Source organism: Apteryx mantelli, chromosome 1 (genome assembly GCF_036417845.1).
Source record: "Apteryx mantelli isolate bAptMan1 chromosome 1, bAptMan1.hap1, whole genome shotgun sequence".
In the NCBI taxonomy this organism is placed as follows: Eukaryota; Metazoa; Chordata; class Aves; order Apterygiformes; family Apterygidae; genus Apteryx; species Apteryx mantelli.
In genome coordinates, this window is record NC_089978.1 from 94968853 (window position 1) to 94988465 (window position 19613).

The window sequence follows — 19613 nt, forward strand, 5'->3', positions numbered from 1 at the left end:
CTTTGTATTATGGGAATATAAAATGACAGTATGCCCAGACATGTTAACTTTGACACTGCAATATGAGCAAATGTATAGATTAACTAAGTAATTACATAGATCACATAGATCAGCAAGTATATTCCATGCAGGATCTTGCTGACAGTTAAACCTCAGATCCTGTTCTGTTTTTAAAAGTAACTAAAAAATTAAATTAGAAGAGGTGGACAGTGATTGCAGATACGAGTTCATGCTGGTCAGTGGGGGTGGGGAGAGGGAGGATGCATAAAAATCAGCCCTATAGAAAGGATGGAAGGCATCTTGATTTACATTTTATAAATTTGCAGTATGAACTACTGCACAGTCATTTGGCACAGGAGCTTCTGGAACATGGCATTGCTGTAAAGCATCTGGCGTGTCAGATTCTGAAGCTGACACAGGTGACAAAAATAAGACATAAAAGAGTAGTTTATGTGGCTCTGGGACTGAATGCCTAAGTAACGGACTGCAATCAGAGCAACTTCTGTAGACACATCTCTCACCACCTTACAGTGCATTATATCCTTGAGAAAGTTGGAGCATTGGTGAAATATCCCTTCCCATCATTTAAAGCTATGTTAAATACACATTAGGATGTCTCAAGTCACACATCCTAATTTTAAAAATGGTATTTTTTTTACCAAGTAGGATGACTTTGCACCCATAATCAAATGTGGGTTAAATTTTGGGGGTACGATCATTTGGGAAGATAAAAATGTAACATTGCATAACTTGTTGCAGTAACTATGCCTGTTAACAAACATCTATTAACAGATAACAGGCATTCAGCAGCAACAAGCACTTTTTTCTTGCTACTTGCACCTTGCACCATTCTCTTTCAAGAAGAGGCACAATATGAAAAGCTGGTGCATCTCTGAAGAAATTGATTTTCACTGTGTCCTCAGCTGATTAACACTAAATGGAAGCTATCTTTCTATAAAGCTTTACTGCTTCTTTTGAACAAGGCCTCCTTCAATCCATTTTGCTGCAGACATTGGCCTGCTAGTGGAATCTTACAAATAGGGACAACCTGCAGATAAATATTTCCTTGCAATGATTACACAGACATATTTTTGCTAACTTCAGACTTTGTAAAGGCTATTCTCTTTTAAAGGAGAAATGGTATGTGTCCCAGCCTCACAGCCAAGGCATGCAAAAAAAAAGAAAAAAAAAAGGTTTTAAGTAACTCCAGACATACTGTTATGTGAAAGTCCCATATTTGCAACAGGGTAGAAATACAGGCTGCGAGAAGGATTTTTCTAGCAGCATTTTTCTAAACCTCATCTATTGTCAAGGTAGAGCTACATTTGGTAAAGTACCTGCACTGTATTTGCAATGTTACTGAAAGAGTATGATATCCAAGCTATTTGCTCTTACCATCAGTGACTTGAACTTCATCTTGGAAGTTGGCTGGCTTATTTGTATCAACCACTGCAGAATTTCTTGCAGCAGGCATAGCAGTTGCTCCAGGAACTACACCGGTCAGCAGCACTTCCACTCTTTTTTCTACTCTATGCCTGGCTCGACAGCGTATCACAGCTACAGAAAAGCAAGAATCCATTCATTGTAAAATGTTGTCAGCATCTTAATTTTAACGAAACAGCTAAACATAGAAGTGAAATGGTCTTAAAGAAGGATGGAATTCTAAATAAGGACCAAGGCGACTAAAAGATTTTTCTCATCTCACAGTTTCCATTGTTTGTTCTTTAGGTGAAGTAGTAGAAAATACTGTTAAGCAAAAAAAGTCTTCTCCTACTGTTGGTTCCCAATACCACTTGCAAATTTCTCCCTTTTTTGTAATCATGAAATGTATATCTTTATTTTAGTTTATTTGCAAACAGAAATTATGGTATAGTTTGATATCAATCAGTGAGAAAGGCAGACTGAAAGAATAATAAAGAAATTAAAGAATTTAAAAGTTATATGAAAAATGACAGTTAAAATTGGAGAAAAATACTAAGTTACTCTTTGATTTATTAACGTAAGAATAATTTTGTTCAAAATTCAGATCTTACAGAACCATGTTAGAATAAAAAGCATTCTGACCTGAGCTTCTCTTTGAAGCTGAATAACAGAGCTTTTTTCAATTCAGTTAGTGATTTTAATTTGCTTCTTCTATAATATGTCCTTTTTCATTAAAAGGTAGTGGGTTTTTTGCCTATACATTAGATTGCATACAGCCTGCTTCAATAGTCATTGTTTATGGTTCTTTCAGTAGTTGTTGGCAAGGAAAGAGGGGAAGTTTATATTCAGGAACTGAAAGGAAAATACCTTTTCCCAAACAAAAGACTTAGAATTTTCCAGCGGTATTGAAATCAACTTGATAAAGAAGAGCTGATTACATTCTTCTCACTTTCAAGGTCTAAGTATTATTTTCATCAAAATTATGCCTCTGAAACCACAGAATTATTTGTTCTATTACTAAAAAGCTAGGTATTTTTTTCTGCCCACAAGGCAGCAAGTAATGCCTCATAATCACAGACATCTAAGTAAGGAGGAACAAGTTCAGAAGTTATAATTTGAATTTTTATCTAAAACAGCCAACAGATTTATACCCAATGATTCTTTACAAATTAACTCTGAACTTGGTATCAAGATCCATTTTTTAGTAAGTTATTATGTTCAGTGTTTAGAAAAAGAGCAATGAAACACTCATTTCTATACCATACTTATTTAGCTTCAACTTTTAGTTCTAAAACTTGTTTCACTATCATCATTTTTGAAAGTAGATTGCATATTATGATCAAGTCACTCCATTGTTTTCTCTTAAAAAAAAGACCTTTTTTAATTTGTCTTTTCCTATTTGATAGGTTTTAAGTAATTCCTACAGCTCTTTTCTAAACATTTGCATAAAAAGAGCTACAAGAATAATTGAAAATGCATCTTTTTTCCCAGGTGCATGGCCTTACATTTAACAGTAAAATGCACATTACTTGTATCACCCCGGCTTACAAAGTATTTCAGATCACTCTGTACACATACTGTGTCTTCACCAGTTTCTATTCCACAGCTCATCTTACTACCAGAAGTCATCCTAATTCTTTTTCTAAATGACTGAGTAATATTTATGGATAAAAATCAGAACGCTGTGGGATTTGAGTGGACAAATCCCTGAGCAACTTGATCTAATTAGATCTGCTCTGAGCAGGGTGTTGGATTAGATAACCTCCAGCGCTCCCTTCCAACCCAAATTATTCTATGACTCCACAAGAAAAAAAAAATACTGGATGATTCTCCTTTTGTAATTACTTCTTTAAGCTAGCCAAGTTTTAAACTATTTAATATGTACTACATGGGTTGTGACCACTGATCATTTTAGTTGGTCTCATGAGATACTAAGCCAAGTGACTTCTAGACGTTTAAGTATATTAAGATGCAAATAAGAATGACACCAAAGATGAACTGCCTAATATACTAGCAAAACAGCTTTGGTTTTTGACATAACAGCTTGTAGCCTCCAGGCAATTTCAATAAATGAAAATAAATACATTAACAGAAATGATGATACAATTTTCATCATTATTAAAAACAATAATTTAAAAACAAAGTAGATTTCTTGTAAATTACTTGCTCTGGACTCTAGTCTTAAAACTGTGATTTTTAAAAAGTCCATTTATAATGGAGAACCAATGAGAATCAAGGCAGGAATGGAATCTGTTTCATAAATACTCTCACATGTAGGTATATTAGTTTTCCAGCTCATTTTTCAATGAAAGACCTAGTACTTCCTTAGGAAAAAAAAACAGAACATATAATATGGACATGATGCTGATGGCCCCTAAGAGATATGCATTCAAAATGAATGCAGTGCTCCTTGTATGCATTATAAACATTTACTGAAAGTAAACTAGGGGATAATGGAATTAGTCATAAATATCCTACAGTTTAATTTTGTTATTTTAAAGAAGCATTTTGGAATTGCAAATTACTTCAGATGGGACATTACTTCAGTTTCTGTCCATATGCAGCAGTAATGTCACTTAAGCAATTTACAAATGCTATCAGTTCAAATTCATACCCACTCTATCTAATGAAAACAACAGCCTGATAAAAGAGAGATTTATCTCAAAGTCTGCTGATGGTGAATTACATTAGAGTTTTAAAGTAAGAACACAAACTTTCCCATCAATATACATAGTCTTAATGCTAATGAGACTCGTTAAAACTGCCATTTTGGGCAAGAGTAGATCGCATGATAATATTCTGCTTCATTCCTTTAATGTATTAAAGTGGAAATTAAGTAGATGAAAGGTCTAATTAATATCACATCATTGGCATTCGTCTGCAAATAAAAGGCCCTTAAGCAAATTAAATTAATGACAGTAAAAATATCTTTTTCTAGAGGTCAGTTTTCCAGAAGTCAGTGCTGTACTTTAACCTATTTAGTGTAGGAGGGTATTATATTCACTATCAAAAGACAAGCTGGTATAAAATTGTCCATCATCTACACCTCGATCTGTAGTTTCAAACTTTTAGTTTTAAAAAGTTGTTCATAACTTCTGTGAAGCATAATTCTGGTATTATATAATGCCTTTAAAAATATAGGTGCATCAAGTCTATGAACATGCACTATCCCCAAAATAAGCAACAACAAAAATCCTATCAATGTCAGTCATCATGTAGTACAACTTCTTAGTAACAAACAGAAAACTTACTGTTATTCACACTCTTCTACAATCTACTTTTGATTAAGGAGCAAAATTCATGGCAGAGTGAAACAGCAGACACTACTCCAATATATGTACCATGTAACATTCTGAAAGAGTGTTCTGAGCACTTAAACAGAAATCCAGCCTTGCATCAGTCTTTCGTTTGATTTACTTTCAATTTTTACTTTACTTTCTGTATGTTAGCATTAACTGGGACACAGAAGTGCATATGCTTTGAGATTTCTAACCGCTCCTGACTCCTTTTATCCACAATAAGAACAAAATAACACATCTAGATTTGCTTTGTAGGTTGGAAAAGAGGATTTTAATCCCAAAAGCCCCATAAAATATAAGTAGCAACTTTCTTTCAAATACAAGAGAAGTTTTGCATTAGTCTGACTTGGTGAATGCACCTTATATACTACCAACTAGGGATTCAGGTTTGTAGAACACAGAAAGTTGCAGACAAAAAGTGACCTGGGAAACCAGTATAAGTCTTGCAACCAGCTTAGTGCTTCACCCCATGCTTTCTGAATATCCTCTGAGTTGGTATTAAAAAGATCAAGTCATCTATTTCATCACCTTTCCCTACCCTATCTTCCTTTAAAATCTAATAAGTGATTTTATCTTTTCTAAGACTGCAGCAAAGTATTACTACAAATTCTTGTGAACTAGCAGGTGACAATGCAAATAACTATTTAATTTTCATAAATTTACTGCTCATGTTTTTTCAATAATTACCTACCTGAAACTAATTTCTGTCGTGGTGCTTCAGGTATTCCATGAACTGGGTAGATCCAACGTATTCCCCGAATTCCCCCATTCTCTGCCACAGTAATACTGTTTGGAAAATAAGTGAAGAGTATCATCATGATAGACTGCTGAGAAATTTTTTCCAAAGCAATCTAGACTTAAGAGTTGTTGGTGGGGTGAGCCTCCATTTTATTGTATTCTTTAATGCTAAACATATCTAAGCAAAATATGAAATAAAATCCAAAATCAGAACAGCAATAATTTACATCCACTTAGTTTAGAGTCTTCCATATTATTCTGTTAGGATAGGACAACATTTGGTCTGATCTGCTCTTTTTCATGCCATGTTTAAGCTGAAAACAAGTTCATTTATATACAGGTGATGTTAGAGTAAAAGTTGAATCACAATAAAGTCAAATACATATTTGTAATAGATCACATAAATATCTACAAGAGAAACAGTAAATAATTATTAGCCTAAATATACTGATAAATTAGAGGCATCTAAGTGCTTTTCATTTGCTCTATATCTGTAACTGTATTGGCAGCTAATACTTTCATTTTCCTTACTCAAAAACAGAAAAGGTAGGTACTGAAATAGATAGAATTCTCCAGCTTAAACCTGCATTCGTTGCAGAGTACATTAAAAACTCATGTATTTGTCCTCAGAATCAGAGATATGATTCCACTTGGGAGCTACAAATATCTGAAGGGGAAAATAACAACAGGTGTGAGCATCTTCAACTACTGTTTTATTTTCCTATGAGGATAAATTACCTCTTTAAGTCTTTATTTAATTCAGCAGAATCCTCATAAGGCCAGTTTTCACCATTCTCCCTCATTACATGAATTACCACCAGAGCTTCATACATTTTCATTGTATCCGGTATGAATAACACTGGGATGTCCAGTTTTCCTTTTGGAGCTAATGCGATTCCTGTAAGATAGAACAGATTGTCATGGTATTTTGGAGGTTTTGAAAATTGATTTAAATCATATTATTCATACATTTCCCTTTTTATTTTTGATACAGTATTTAACATTTTATAGAGTCAAATCTCATTTTACTGTAGCATGTGGCCTGTGTTCCTGTAATGAGGTATTTCTTGATTCAAAGTTCTGAAGACAGGAGTTTATATAAAGTGTGGTTTGTTATTAAAAAAAGAAGCAAAGCAAAACAAAACCAAAAACCCTTTTAGAATTATATTTATTGAGAGAATCTTGAAATGAGACCCAAAGAGATTTTGAAGGCTCAAAACCAAATGAAGAAGATTAAGTGAACTTCCCACCTTTAATATTCAGAGATTGCGTGTATTATGTGTAAATCAATCCCATGATTTTCTGGGGACTAAGTTACGATTTTTGAACATTGGCTGCTTGCAACATAAGAAAGTAATGCTGCACAAAAAAGGTCAATCCAAAAACAGTACTTCATGTTAAAGGAAGAGATACTTGAAATATATTTGAAAGAACCTGTATTACTATTACTGCAGCCACATCTGTTCCGTATCATTTCTCACCTGATGGACTTCACTCTTAAAAATCCCTTCTCCTCTCTCCCCCCTCTATATATATCCTCTGTGTTGTCTATAATTAAGATAACCTGATACATTACATTACAAGGGCCTTTTTCCAATGGCTTGCCAGATTGCCAAATGTTACAACATCTATCTCAGGGTATGACCCAGCCATTTCAGAAATAAAGTCATGGAAAAATTACAAAAACTAGAACAAGCAGATCCTGCAGTCTTTTCACTACCAAACTCCCTGCTTTGTAAAAGACTGTTGAAATTCAGTGGAACAGATACTTTGGGATTAAGGTGCAGCTTTAATTCTATCTGCAAAAAGAGTCTGAGTTATGAGTATCTACTTGACTATATGTTCTACATTACATTCTACATTTTGATGACAATATTTCTCACTTGCTACAATGCATACATGCTAATACAGGTCTATGTGTATTATTCCCTCAGAATGACTGAACCTGCTCAAGTTAGTATGGATGTTCAAGCACTCTCCCTGTGGTTGCTTCTCCTGACAACCACAGGCTGTTGTGTGCTCAGAATGTCAGGAGGGAAGCTTTATATCATGCTCCAAATGTTAACCTTCCTATAGCCTAGGTGGCTTGACGGTGAAGACCTTAACACTGAGAGCTGTGGTAAAGTGGGTGATAAGAAAATTGTAATGCAGTCTTGGGAAGGACAAAACTTAAAAATGAGATAGATGTACACAAGTTTGGAAATGAAGGTGAACATGCAGGGAGACAGAATGAAATGATGATAGACAGGAATGGTCAGAAGCAAATAAGGTCAAGTAAGCCATAGCAGGGTGGGAGGGAAGGATTTGAGAGACTGCTGTCCAAAACACAGAACCAAAGTCAGTTCCCTTCACTTGCACCAATGCTCTACTAGCATTTAATTACAAAGCCTACTAGCAAAATGGATGTGTACAAAACCAAAAACAAATTAAGCAGCATGGGGAGCTGCTGAGACCCCCCTTTTGAGGGGATGAGGTGAGAAGCATAAAGCACCAATGATGACCAAGGTAGAGAAGAAAGAAGACAAGCCCACTTCAGTTCCAAATTCTCCCATTAGAGAGCTCTCAAGCCTGACCACTTTGACCTCCATAACTAAGAAATATCAAGGACCATTAGTGCTAATTATTTTGCATCACCTTCATGGTATTGTATACTTACAGCTAATTTAGGATGATTATTAAAGACTAACAGTCTTAAACATGTAGTGATAATGATTAACAATGTGTAAGAACTAATTATAAGCATGAAGTGTGTTGTTGATGACTGAATTCAGTAAAGTTTTGTTTTAAAGTTTAAAACTGGCTTCATTTATCAGTCCCCTAAACATTCCCATCACAGTGATCTCTAATTCCCTAACAGTATATTTATATATATAACTGTATACACACTCTGTGTGTGTTCGTAAAGTTACATAAATACATACATCAGTTACGTACACAGATACATCTATTCAGTTGCAGTACCAGACAGGTCTATATCTCTGGTTTCTAGCCATTCCTTTCTTGATAATTTTCTCTCTTTTCTTCCTTCAAGCTGCTCATGGTTGCTAAAGGGTTGTGCAGGACAGAGGAAGCACCAGCTCCCAGCTCCCTTCCTCAAAAGTGCGAAAGCAGCTTTAGCTTGCTACAAACCACCTTGCGTTCTTTAAAAAACACTATCCCTGCCTTTCCCTATGTGTGTAGAAAAACACCTTCTCAGCTCTTTTAGAAATACTACACCTACTAACTCAGCAGACAATAATATGTATGTGGGCAATTTTAGTACAACTCAGCATGACCGCGAGTTGCTCCTATTTGCCTGTGAACCTCATGCTAGGGATACCAGGACTCTATTCTGTCTCCATGACCTCTACAGTGATGCCTATATGCTGCAAATGACAAATTGCTGCTACATCAGCATCTTACTAATTAAAAAATATCCAAATAGCTGTTCAAGCTAATTTTTGGTCTCTATTGTTTTGCCACAATAATATAACTCTGGATGATTTGCAACTTAAAAAAAATCTTTCAAAAACTATAAATTAGAATACAGTTTTTTTAATATCATTTACAAGTATTTTAACATATGAAAAACAGAACAAACTGTTAACTAATACTTTGTTTCAGTACATATGCATTGCATATACTGTCTGAACAGTAGCTTAATTTTGCCTGTTGTAAAACATAGCACTTTCTTAAAAACAAATTTTACTAAAGAACCCATATGATAGCATTCTGGGTCACTCTGGAAGAAAATTGGTCATTAAACATCACGGAAAGACAGATTTTATAGTATCACTGCAGAAACAGAATATGCTCGCATTTTTTAGTAAAAATTCTTCTTATTAGAAGCTGTTCATAATGACAGTAATCTTTACATTACTGGGCTTGCTTACAGCTGTCAACTAACCAACTGATCATTAACTGCTAGTAAAGATTTGTTTCCTTATGATTTTGCCTAGTTAATAAGACAGATGAAATAGGCCTAGCTGCAAAAACCTTACACTGCTTCATGCTTCTCTTTTCTCATTCCCCTTTAGAGAAGGAGAGCCACAACTGCATATTAAACAACTGATCCCTTCTGTTCATGTAAGTATTTATACTGCAACAAGTATCCACAAACTTTTCATGAGAAATCCATAGCAATGCACTTTTCAGAATAAAGCAGCATCACACTTGGTAATAAGCTGTGGGCCAGATTTTGGTAATACCCTATTTCTATTTGACGCTACAGGCCATTAGGAAAGAGTGATAGTTATAAGTGGAAGCTCAGCTGAGCCTTTAAAAGACTGGAACCATCTGACTCAAACCAAGAGTTGCAATTAGAGTCAACTGCCTTACAGAGAAGCACACAGAGATCCCTTTGCCCCCTCATTTCTTTATTAGGTAACTTGTTTTTTAAGTCTTGCCTCTAGGCTTTCCAAAGGGCAGGGGAGGATACTGATTCTGTAGCAGAGTCCTTGGGCACTGCGTCCTTTGAAACTTGAGACTAGAACTCAGAACTGAATTAGATAATGAAATAAAAATGAGTGTATTTCAAATTCTCTGCTTCAGCTCTGCTGGGCACTGCACTGTGGACCAGTTCTGTGTAATTTCTGTATCAGCCCTAGAGAGTATAGCACTGTGCAAGCTAAACTTAATTGAAGTAGTGAAGCTGTGGGTGACTGTAGCCAGGATTTTATTTGGAACAAACACAGATGAGGAAAAACACACTTGTTTCTTCCAGAATAGCTCAGGAAAATGTTTAAAAGCAAGGGTCCCAGGCAGTCTGACACTCTGATCAAAATATCCTGCAATATCTTTGAAAAGAATCAGCATCCTCCCATTGAACCCCAGTCTAAGCTATGTATCTTTCATATTGCTGAGGTATTTTGATGACAGGTTTGCTTTGTGTAGAAAGGATGTCTCCCTTTTGCATTGCTGATAAGTCTGTAGCATCTCAGAGTGCCCTCCCACTGATTCTTCCCAGAAGGACAGCACTCAGCTCAGATCCCACTAATTGAAAAAGAGAGATGAGGCAGAGCTCGCCATGCCTCGCAGAGTCTGACAGGGAACCATTTAGAGTGATTTTTTTTTGTTGATAGTTTCCCCATTAAAATTATCAGTGTAGAATAATGTCAGCTAAAACCACAGATGGTTCTGCTAAAATTAGCACTGGCCATAAATGCCAGCTCAATATATTCAGCTCTGTTTTTCTACTGTTATCCTCAGAATCTGCAAAGGGCAAGCTCCAGAATATTCATATACAGTAGCTACTGCTGCAAAAGGCTTGCTAATTCTTTCTGAAGGAACTCATCCAGTAAAGGAGGATTGATATCAGGCAGTAGAGAGTGAGATATTGCCAGCAATCCATATATGGAAAATACATAACAAAAATCACGTCTAGGTGTTCTTCATTATTTTCACCTGCTAGAAGAGGCAAGCCAATTGGTCACCCAGTCTCCCATGTTCTCTAGATACATGAAAAGCAAAATCTCTAAAAGAAGTATAACTTGAACTAATTTATGCTTTCCCATGGCACATACATTATGTCAAAACTCCTATTTGGCATCCTCCCTGGGACAAAGAAATGGAATATAAGGCAATCCAAGTTAGTTCAACTCATGTATAATAAAGTAAGTAAAAGAGCTAATACTAGAAGGATGTAAAATGATGAAGGTTAAATTTGCCTCATTCTTCTTTTTAATGTGTACATCATCATTTTCTTTCTCTCAGTACAGTGTATTTAGGCAGGCGGGATGCCAGAGAGATTCCTTTCATAGGTAGTCCACACCGGCTGTATATCTAGAATGACAGGTTCTTCTACCACAAGTTAGCATTATCTTTTCCCCTGTGTCTGAAAGCTTCCTTAGTTGAAAAAGCCAGGAATATGCAAATTAGATTACAATAAGTAATTTCACAAACGACTGGTTAAAACTTAAGAAGTTGCTTTAAGAAATGAATGGCACAAGAAAAAAATGGGTGTTTGAATCTTTAACTGAAAGGTTTCACAGCATCACTATCATAAGCAGACAATAGAACATATTAGATACAGAGTGTTTATAAGCTTTGTTTGCTATTTTACGAATCTTGCATTTATACAATTTTGTGTACTTCTGGCAGACTTTCTGGTTTATTTCATTAATGGATTTAATTTAGAAGAATTTATATCTGGTACTAAATAATGGATACAAGTTAAACATTTGTTGTTTAGATTAAGGTAAATGGATTGAGAACAGAGCTCAGTAATTAAATATGTTGTTTTGTTTAATGCAATTTATTTGGTTTTTAAATGAAGCCTGTCTAAAAGGCCAAGCATAAACTTTCCTTTTCATTTATAAAATTATCCTTTTCTAACTAATAGCCTAGAGAGCAGTTGCTGCCTAAATCAAAAACATTATTTTGACAGGAAAATCTAGTACATTTATTTATCATTAGAAGTGCAGTAACAACTCATCTTACAAGGGTTAAAACCACTGCAAAAAAAACTGTTTCTAACTACAGTAATTCATTTCTTTGGTGAGAACCAAAACAAGAAAAACTGCACTTAAGATCTTTAATTCTGAGAAACCTTTAAAAAGATGGGTAACAGAGATCACGAAGATCTCACTCTCTTATTGAGGACAACAATTTTCAAAATGCCCAGCATAATTAATATATTTCCGAACAGAGTCCCCACCACTGACCTATCACATCTGAGTATCTGCTTTGATGTAAGACTGTTTTGCAGTAATATGTGACCAACCAATAAACCCCTACAATGGAAGACGGCTCAGAGATGGCAAGGCCAATGTGCTCATGACGCTCAGGGAAGACTGTACAGTGTGACGGACCACAGCTGTTGCAAAGAAAGCTGAAGCAACAGGCTTGAGCTGAGCTGATTTCAACCCACGTACTCCTTACCAGTGACTGGGGACACCCAGTGTGGTGACAGTAAGCATATTATAGAGACCGGTAATGGGAATTATGTTTGTGTTGTGATTCAACTATTGTATATTGCAATTGCTGTATTCTGCTAAATGTAACTTACCCTTGTATTGTGATTTCAGTTTATTGCTGTATCACTCTGCTAACTCAAAATCCCATGCAACATCAAGTATCTTCAGATAAGTAAATCTGATATTAAACATTACACCCTCCATGTGTGGAATATCTAAATGAACCTGGTCAGAGCATATTGGACTCTGACATAGTACAGAAAATATCCAATCTCCTAAACTGTGGTTCACCACAGAACATATCTCTTACCTCCTAAAGCTTGGTACCTGCAACTTCAGGCAGGTGTTACAGAGCTGCCAACTAAAAAAATTGCCTGGCATTCATATACGTGCCAGGTTTGAGGATATATTCATCTCTGCAGCTATCTTTCGCATCCATCTTGGCAGCAAGAGATATTCTTTTGATTTCCCTCCACAGGTGCTGTGAAGATGGACTTTGGGTTCCCTTTACAGAAATCCAATCAGCAAGCACATTAGGAAAGAGACATCTGAATGGTAGGAGATGAGAAGAATAAAAAAGAGAAAGAAAGAAAGATCAAGCAGCAGTACAGAACAATACATAAGACAGAGGTCAGAACAGGAATATAGAAGGTAAAGACAGGGAATATCAAGCAGCAGGACGGAAAAAAAAAAAAATCTAAAAGCCTGAGGGACCAGACTTTTGAAGAATAATCAGGAATAAGTCTAGTAAAGGTTTTCTAATTATACTGTGGTCAACAATTTTTCTAAGACTTTATGGCAGACTTGCAGTTTCTCTTGTTTTTTCCTCCCAAAACTACACTTTTTCTTCAAGAACCTGATAGAGAGTAGATCTATCCCATCTTCCTTTAACTATTCAATCCATTTGAATAAAAATTGCCTATCAATCACCCTTATTTCCCCGATGACAACATCATGTTTATAAAATTTTGTAAGCAGGCATCCAAAATCCAAATGTCTGCAACAAATTAATGTCCTAGATCCAAAGTCACAGAGAGCAGGAGGCACACTACAAAGTCAAAGGAAAAAATGCAAAAGCCTTGTACATCACCACTGTAAAAGCTGCATCAACACACCTTCTCTTGGAATGATTCCATTTGTGGAACCTCACAAATAGACAAGTAAAAAATCAGTTTCCTGCATTAACTAATTTTCCATCTTATTTCTGCTCACATTTAAATACATTCCTCATATTTTCCAAGAGAGGAGTTGATAAAATACTGGCATATAAGAAGGGCTAGAAACAGAGTGTGGATGGAGAGGGATTGTGGGGGTGAGTAGAGGGATAGATAGTCATATATTTTAAGGAGAGGGAGCTTACATTTTCTACTCAATTGTGCTAATGGGAAAAGTACAGCCCATTCAGCCTCTCTCATGCTCCATTGCAGTGAATTCACTGTATTCTGCATATGACAAAAGCCAGTCTATTAGCACTTAATATCCTGCCTAAAATCTTAACAAAAACAGAAAATAACCACACAATTATTTTGAAAGTGCAAGAGCCACTCAGGAAATGTCACAGTCTTCATAAACAAGTGTGATTTTCTTTTTGGTGCCCAACTACGAAAACAAACAAACAAACTTTATCCCTTCTCTCTCAGAGAAAGTTCGCTTTACCCTTAGATAAAGCACTAGCAAGTAAATTAGACCATGACAGCGCCCCCCTTTACTTAATCTTTTTCTAGATCCAAACACACACCAAAATATCGTGAGTCCATGGTTGAAAGAAAACTGTAATTGCTTCACTTCAGGCATAATTGAATTTTTGACATATGTCAAATATCTGATTTTTTTGACAGATATATTTTTACTTTCATTTTAAACTTCTCTTGAATATATGTATCTCTTAGTCCAATCTCTGAAAGCACAGTAAAGTTCTGGAGCTATGCCAGATTTTAATCAAAATTGAAATCCGTAATGACACTAGTGCTGTTACATCCTTCTGCTTCTTATATTCAACCAAAAATTGTACAGTTTGTTACAAGTTGTCAGGAGACATTTCACACCTTACATAGCAGACAGTAACTGAAAACAGATACAAGTCTCTGATTTACTCTCACATGTGAATGAGACACAGTGATTACTCAGCGCTTTTGCCTCTTCCAAAGCTGTTTGCTTGACATAGTTTAGAACCAGAAGCCAGAAGAGGTAAAAGTTTAGCTATTATTCTCCTCTATGAATCACATACATGCATTTCATGTATTTCCTGAGTTATATGCTTTAATAATGTTAATATTTATACTCTTTGCCATTCTAGGTTCCCAAGTTTCTCTAGTAAGCCATAACTGAGCTCTACATTGCATTTTTGTTTTCTTAGTACTCAAGAAGGTAGTCAAAGTTGGTAATATCCCTCTTGAAAAGTAACTTTTGCCCATTAATTATTTGACTTATCCCATAAAACAATAGTTCTGTCAATGACACATTTCTTGCCATTACTAGTAAAAGGATTTGTAGGGACCTTAACAGGGCATGGTCTCAGGATTTGAATGAGATTTGTCTTGGTGTAAATTGATTTTAGCTTGTTTTAGTTATGATAGCAATTGCCTAGCAGCCAGGTTTGGTTTAGAGTGTCTGAAGTTTATAGGGATAAAAAGTAGACATCCATGTAGACTGAATTATCTATGATACTGGAATAAAATACGGTTTGCAAGAGTGTAAACACAGAATGGTGCCAGTGGTCCCAATCTGTAAACACAAATCGCAATGGTCGCTACAGGCATGCAATCTGTATTATAAAAAACAAAATCCTGAAATGGAGAGAGGGAAGCTGACACTAAATAGTGGGAATTAAGATGGTCTGGAAGGGATTACTCAACAGCGTGAGGATGATTAGGAATGGTACTGACAGAGGAGACAGACTTTGGATGACAGAATGGAAATGGGAACTGCAGTCTTTTTGAAAAGAGGTAGCTGCTGAAGATCCTGTACATATGTGGGAATCCAGAAATGCAAATCCTATGTAATCCACAACCGAGTTAAGAGACAAGATGACTATCGACTTCAATATTTTCATATGAAATGTGAAACAAATGTCTACAATTTAGTTTTTCCTCACTTTTGCACAAACTGCTCACTTTCTCTTCTTAACAATAACTAACAAGTTATTTTTCTTTTGATTCAGAAACGAAGAAAAGAGAGATTGTCATTGTTGATTTCTTTTTAAAGCTTGGATTACAACAGTAGTGGATAAAACTACATAACAATATTATTCTGGAATAGAAAGGAGATATTTTAGGTCAGTTATTATAACTTCACAGAGGACTGTTTGTGGTGAGCTAATTGGGAATGAAAATTTTAGTGGAAGTGACTTCATCAATTAGGATTACTCATTTTAAATCTGTCAAAATGAGAAGCAGCCAGCCTTCAAATCTAGGGCATTTCCGTATGGTTAAAGACAGACTGTGAAGTAGCTCAAGGCCTAAGTGACTCGTAATCAGAAGTTGAACAAATGTAGGGGAAAAGCTTTTCCCAGCAGCTGTTTGTCATAGGTGTCAACTGAAGAAAAGGTGGAGGAAGAAATCCTTATGTATAAAGATGACAGAGAACAGATCATAAACTGTCATTGGTATCAACTTAAAGAAAAAATTAAAAGGTTTATTTTCTGACATATGGCAGCTAGGAGTTGGAAAGAAGGTTAGAAAAGGTGATGAAGAAGAGTTTAAAAATATTAGTAACTCTATAGCAAATTGTTCTTTTTTTCATTTTTTCACTGCTAAACATTAGTCATTGTGATCATCTAACCTGACCTAAATATACAGAATTTCTTAGAATTCATTCTGAAAAATCAAGGTTCAGTTTCAATAACTGCTCTTGAACAAGAGAATATAATTAGAAAAAACATGTCTTCATGATTTAGATGTTTCCAGTGATGATGAATCCTCCACATTTCTTTGAGAATTGTTCTCGGGGTTGATTAAGCTCATTGTTAAAGATGTATTTTTTTGCATTTGGCTACTGACCTGGTTTCAGTCCCTACTTTTTTCTGCTGAAGTGCTCTTCATTATCAGTATTCTTGTTTTTAGTGAGGTAGAACAAACAAGTCACCACTTAATTTCTCTTTGATCAGTTAAATAATTGGGATCAATGAATCGCTCACTCTGCATCTTAGATCCTTTAAATATGTTTATATTCAATCAAAAATGGTAAAACAATACTCTGAAATTTTAAAATTAACATTTTCAGAATTTCCATTTTAGTATTTTGTTTATTCTTTTACTGCTTCAGGAAGAAAAAACCGCTGAAATTGGATCAAGAATTTGTATATCTTCAGTAGTATACATATATAGTCATCAACAGCATACATATATATGGATTGTTCAAGCTTTGTTTTCTTTACACACAACATTGTAGTCTTCTGCACCTAAAGAATCACTGTTTGTTTTTTTTAAGTTTTGTGATCATTAGTTTTTACACAAAAGGAAGAGGTCTAACAATGAAATTAGATTTGGAGATCTAACACATTCCCCCAGCGAAAGCTATAGATGGTAAGTAAAATTAAAGAGAGACAATCATTCTTCAAGGAAAACAAAATGCTGACACTTCAGCCTATTTGACAATATTCCTTTAAGTTTTAAGAAGATGGTTGTTTCCCTTTATTAGTATTACTACTATTACAAAACTTCTTTTAAAGAACAGAAAAGCAGAAAGAAATATGTGAGATGGAGTCCTTAGCAGGCAAACAAACATTGGTTTCTGTGTGCTTCATTTTAGAATCCAGATGTTACCTCACTCTGAATTCTGCTACTCACCTATCAAGAAAACAAAGTCAGAAGATCAATCTGTTTCATATAACAAAAAATCTCTAATGTACGAAATCACCAAATGAACTTTAGTGGCATAAATCTTTTCACATACCTTACACATGTAATTGAAACATACATTCAAAAGTATATGGTTTGCATGCCTATACACACAGACACACATGGTGTATATGTGTTTTCTTATCATCTGCATGTATATAATGGTAATCAATCGACAAATGTTTGCTCTAGACCTAACCAAATCCTAGCTTCAATGTCTATACAATTTTCCAAAATCCTAGTCTTCTTACCTTTTGGGTACACTCAATGACAGGGAGCATATGTACCTGAAGCTCTTAGATATCTACCTTTTTTAAATGTTTTATCCAAAAATATATTTTTAGTGGAATATATTAATTCCTGAGTAGATTACCATTCCTCCATCTTAATACAGGAAAAATAATTCACTTGATTTCTTAACATGTCACTGTTTCAAACAGCTGATAGTAATTCTTCAGCTGAATCCCACAATTGAATATCAAATATAATTTCTCATTTCACAAGAATGATGACAGAATAGAGCAGAAGCTGAAAGCTGAACCAGTGAAATGACATGATCATAATCTGGCCCTTCTAAAGTTCTCTGAGCATGAGAATAAACGTGGTCTTACTTTTATTCTAAGATTTGTAAAGAGTTTCAGGTATCTTATTTTCTAGCAGGAAGTGCATTTCTCTAAAAAGGGCAGAAAAAAATCATGCTTGTTAGTTGGAAATGGATTAGCAAGCAGAAGTTGCACAGCATATTCTTGAGAACTCCAGTTATTTAAAAGTAAATTTTAGAGAGCTATGATATAGTTACAATGGAGAAGTGTATTTTCTCAAAAGTGATATCATCTTTTCTATGGCCAACAATATCATCCCACAGTAGCCATAAGGATTTACTTTTAGAATTCATAGTTGATAATTAGTTTAAATTAAGTTAAATTATCTGCTTGGTTAAGAATCAGAATGTGGAGTTCTGAGCAAGGAGATTCACCTTTGAAATGCAAAGTTTCTTTTTTTGATTGGTAATAGTTGTATATTCTGCTTCAACAGTAGGTTAAGAAATCAGAATAATTTTAGGTTGTAAATATTCAATATGTTTAAAATTACATAGCTATTTTCTTCTAGTTGCTAAACCTTCCTTGAGCCGATTTGAGAATGTCCTGATTAGAGGGAACAGGGATTTCTTATGGCAAGTCTGACTGCTTACTTCACAAAAAGCTCAGAAAGAGCTAAAGCAATAGAAACACTCTAATTTAAATTATAAATTACAGCTTGTGAGTGCTGGAAATTGTTCTAGCAAGATGTTGTCTGTCTCGATATTGGTTAATCAAATGATATACAACATTATTTTAGAGAGAGAGAGTACAATTCATCTAGAAAAGGCTTCCAGGAAAAATCAAACCGCTATTAAAAAAAAAGATAACTATTTGTTTTATACCTTTCTGTAAACTCTGCTGCAGCAATTATTTTGGACATATACAAGTATATAGTCACCATTTTTATCCTTAGGAAATAATACTGCATGAAAGAACTTTGGGTGTTATTTTAGTTTCTTTTGACAAGAGGTTATACTAGCAAACCAAATTACTGTCCATTTTTGAGCATCAACACATATTTCAGTAAGGCCAGTCCTCTTTAAAAACTTTAAGTGCAGAACGTGCACTTAAGCAGTGCATACAATTAACCGATTTTGAAATAATTGTTGTGTGTGTTAAATTAGGAAATCATTTGCTGGAAGCAGGATTTTCCCCTCAGCCTGACACTTAGGTAACTTCCCATCCCAATGCTCCTTCCTTTTGGGATAGCTGTTTCTTCTAGAAAATGACACTCAGTCTCCTCCACCACAACATTTTGGGGTTTTCCAGTTTCTAGATATATCACACAGAGGATTAATTTCACACAGAATGGTTGAGGCTGAACGGGACCTCTGGAGATCATCTAGTCCAACTCCCCTGCTCAAGTAGGGTCACCTAGAGCACGTTGCACAGGATTGTGTCCAGATGGCTTCTCAGTATCTCCAAGGATGGAGACTCCACAACCTCCCTGGGAAACCTGTTCCAGTGCTCTGTTACTCTCACAGTAAAGAAGCTTTTCCTTATGTTCAGATGGAACTTCCTGCAGTTCAGTTTGTGCCCGTTGCCTCTCATCCTATCGCTGGGCACCACTGAGAAGAGTCTGGTCCCATCCTCTCGACACCCTTCCTTTAGATATTTGTATACATTGATAAGATCCCCCCTGAGCCTTCTCTTCTCCAGGCTGAACAATCCCAGCTCTCTCAGCCTTTCCTCATAGGAGAGATACTCCAGTCCCTTCATCATCTTAGTGGCCCTCTGCTGGTCTCTCTCCAGTAGCTCCATGTCTCTCTTGTATTGGGAATCCCAGAACTGGACACAGCACTCCAGATGCGGCCTCACCAGGGCTGAGTAGAGGGGGAGAAT

At 35.6% G+C, this 19613-nt stretch overlaps 1 protein-coding gene across 1 annotated transcript in view; it reads right to left on the reverse strand.

Moving 5' to 3' along the window:
- CFAP47 (cilia and flagella associated protein 47) overlaps positions 1 to 19613 on the reverse strand; it is a 377656-nt gene that overhangs the window by 40137 nt on the left and 317906 nt on the right. The window contains exons 58-60 of the mRNA XM_067289744.1: positions 6198 to 6357; positions 5413 to 5507; positions 1396 to 1557 (exon numbers count right to left, since the gene is read on the reverse strand). Of these exons, the coding sequence (XP_067145845.1) occupies positions 1396 to 1557; positions 5413 to 5507; positions 6198 to 6357 (417 nt within the window). The remainder of the gene's footprint in view (positions 1 to 1395; positions 1558 to 5412; positions 5508 to 6197; positions 6358 to 19613) is intronic.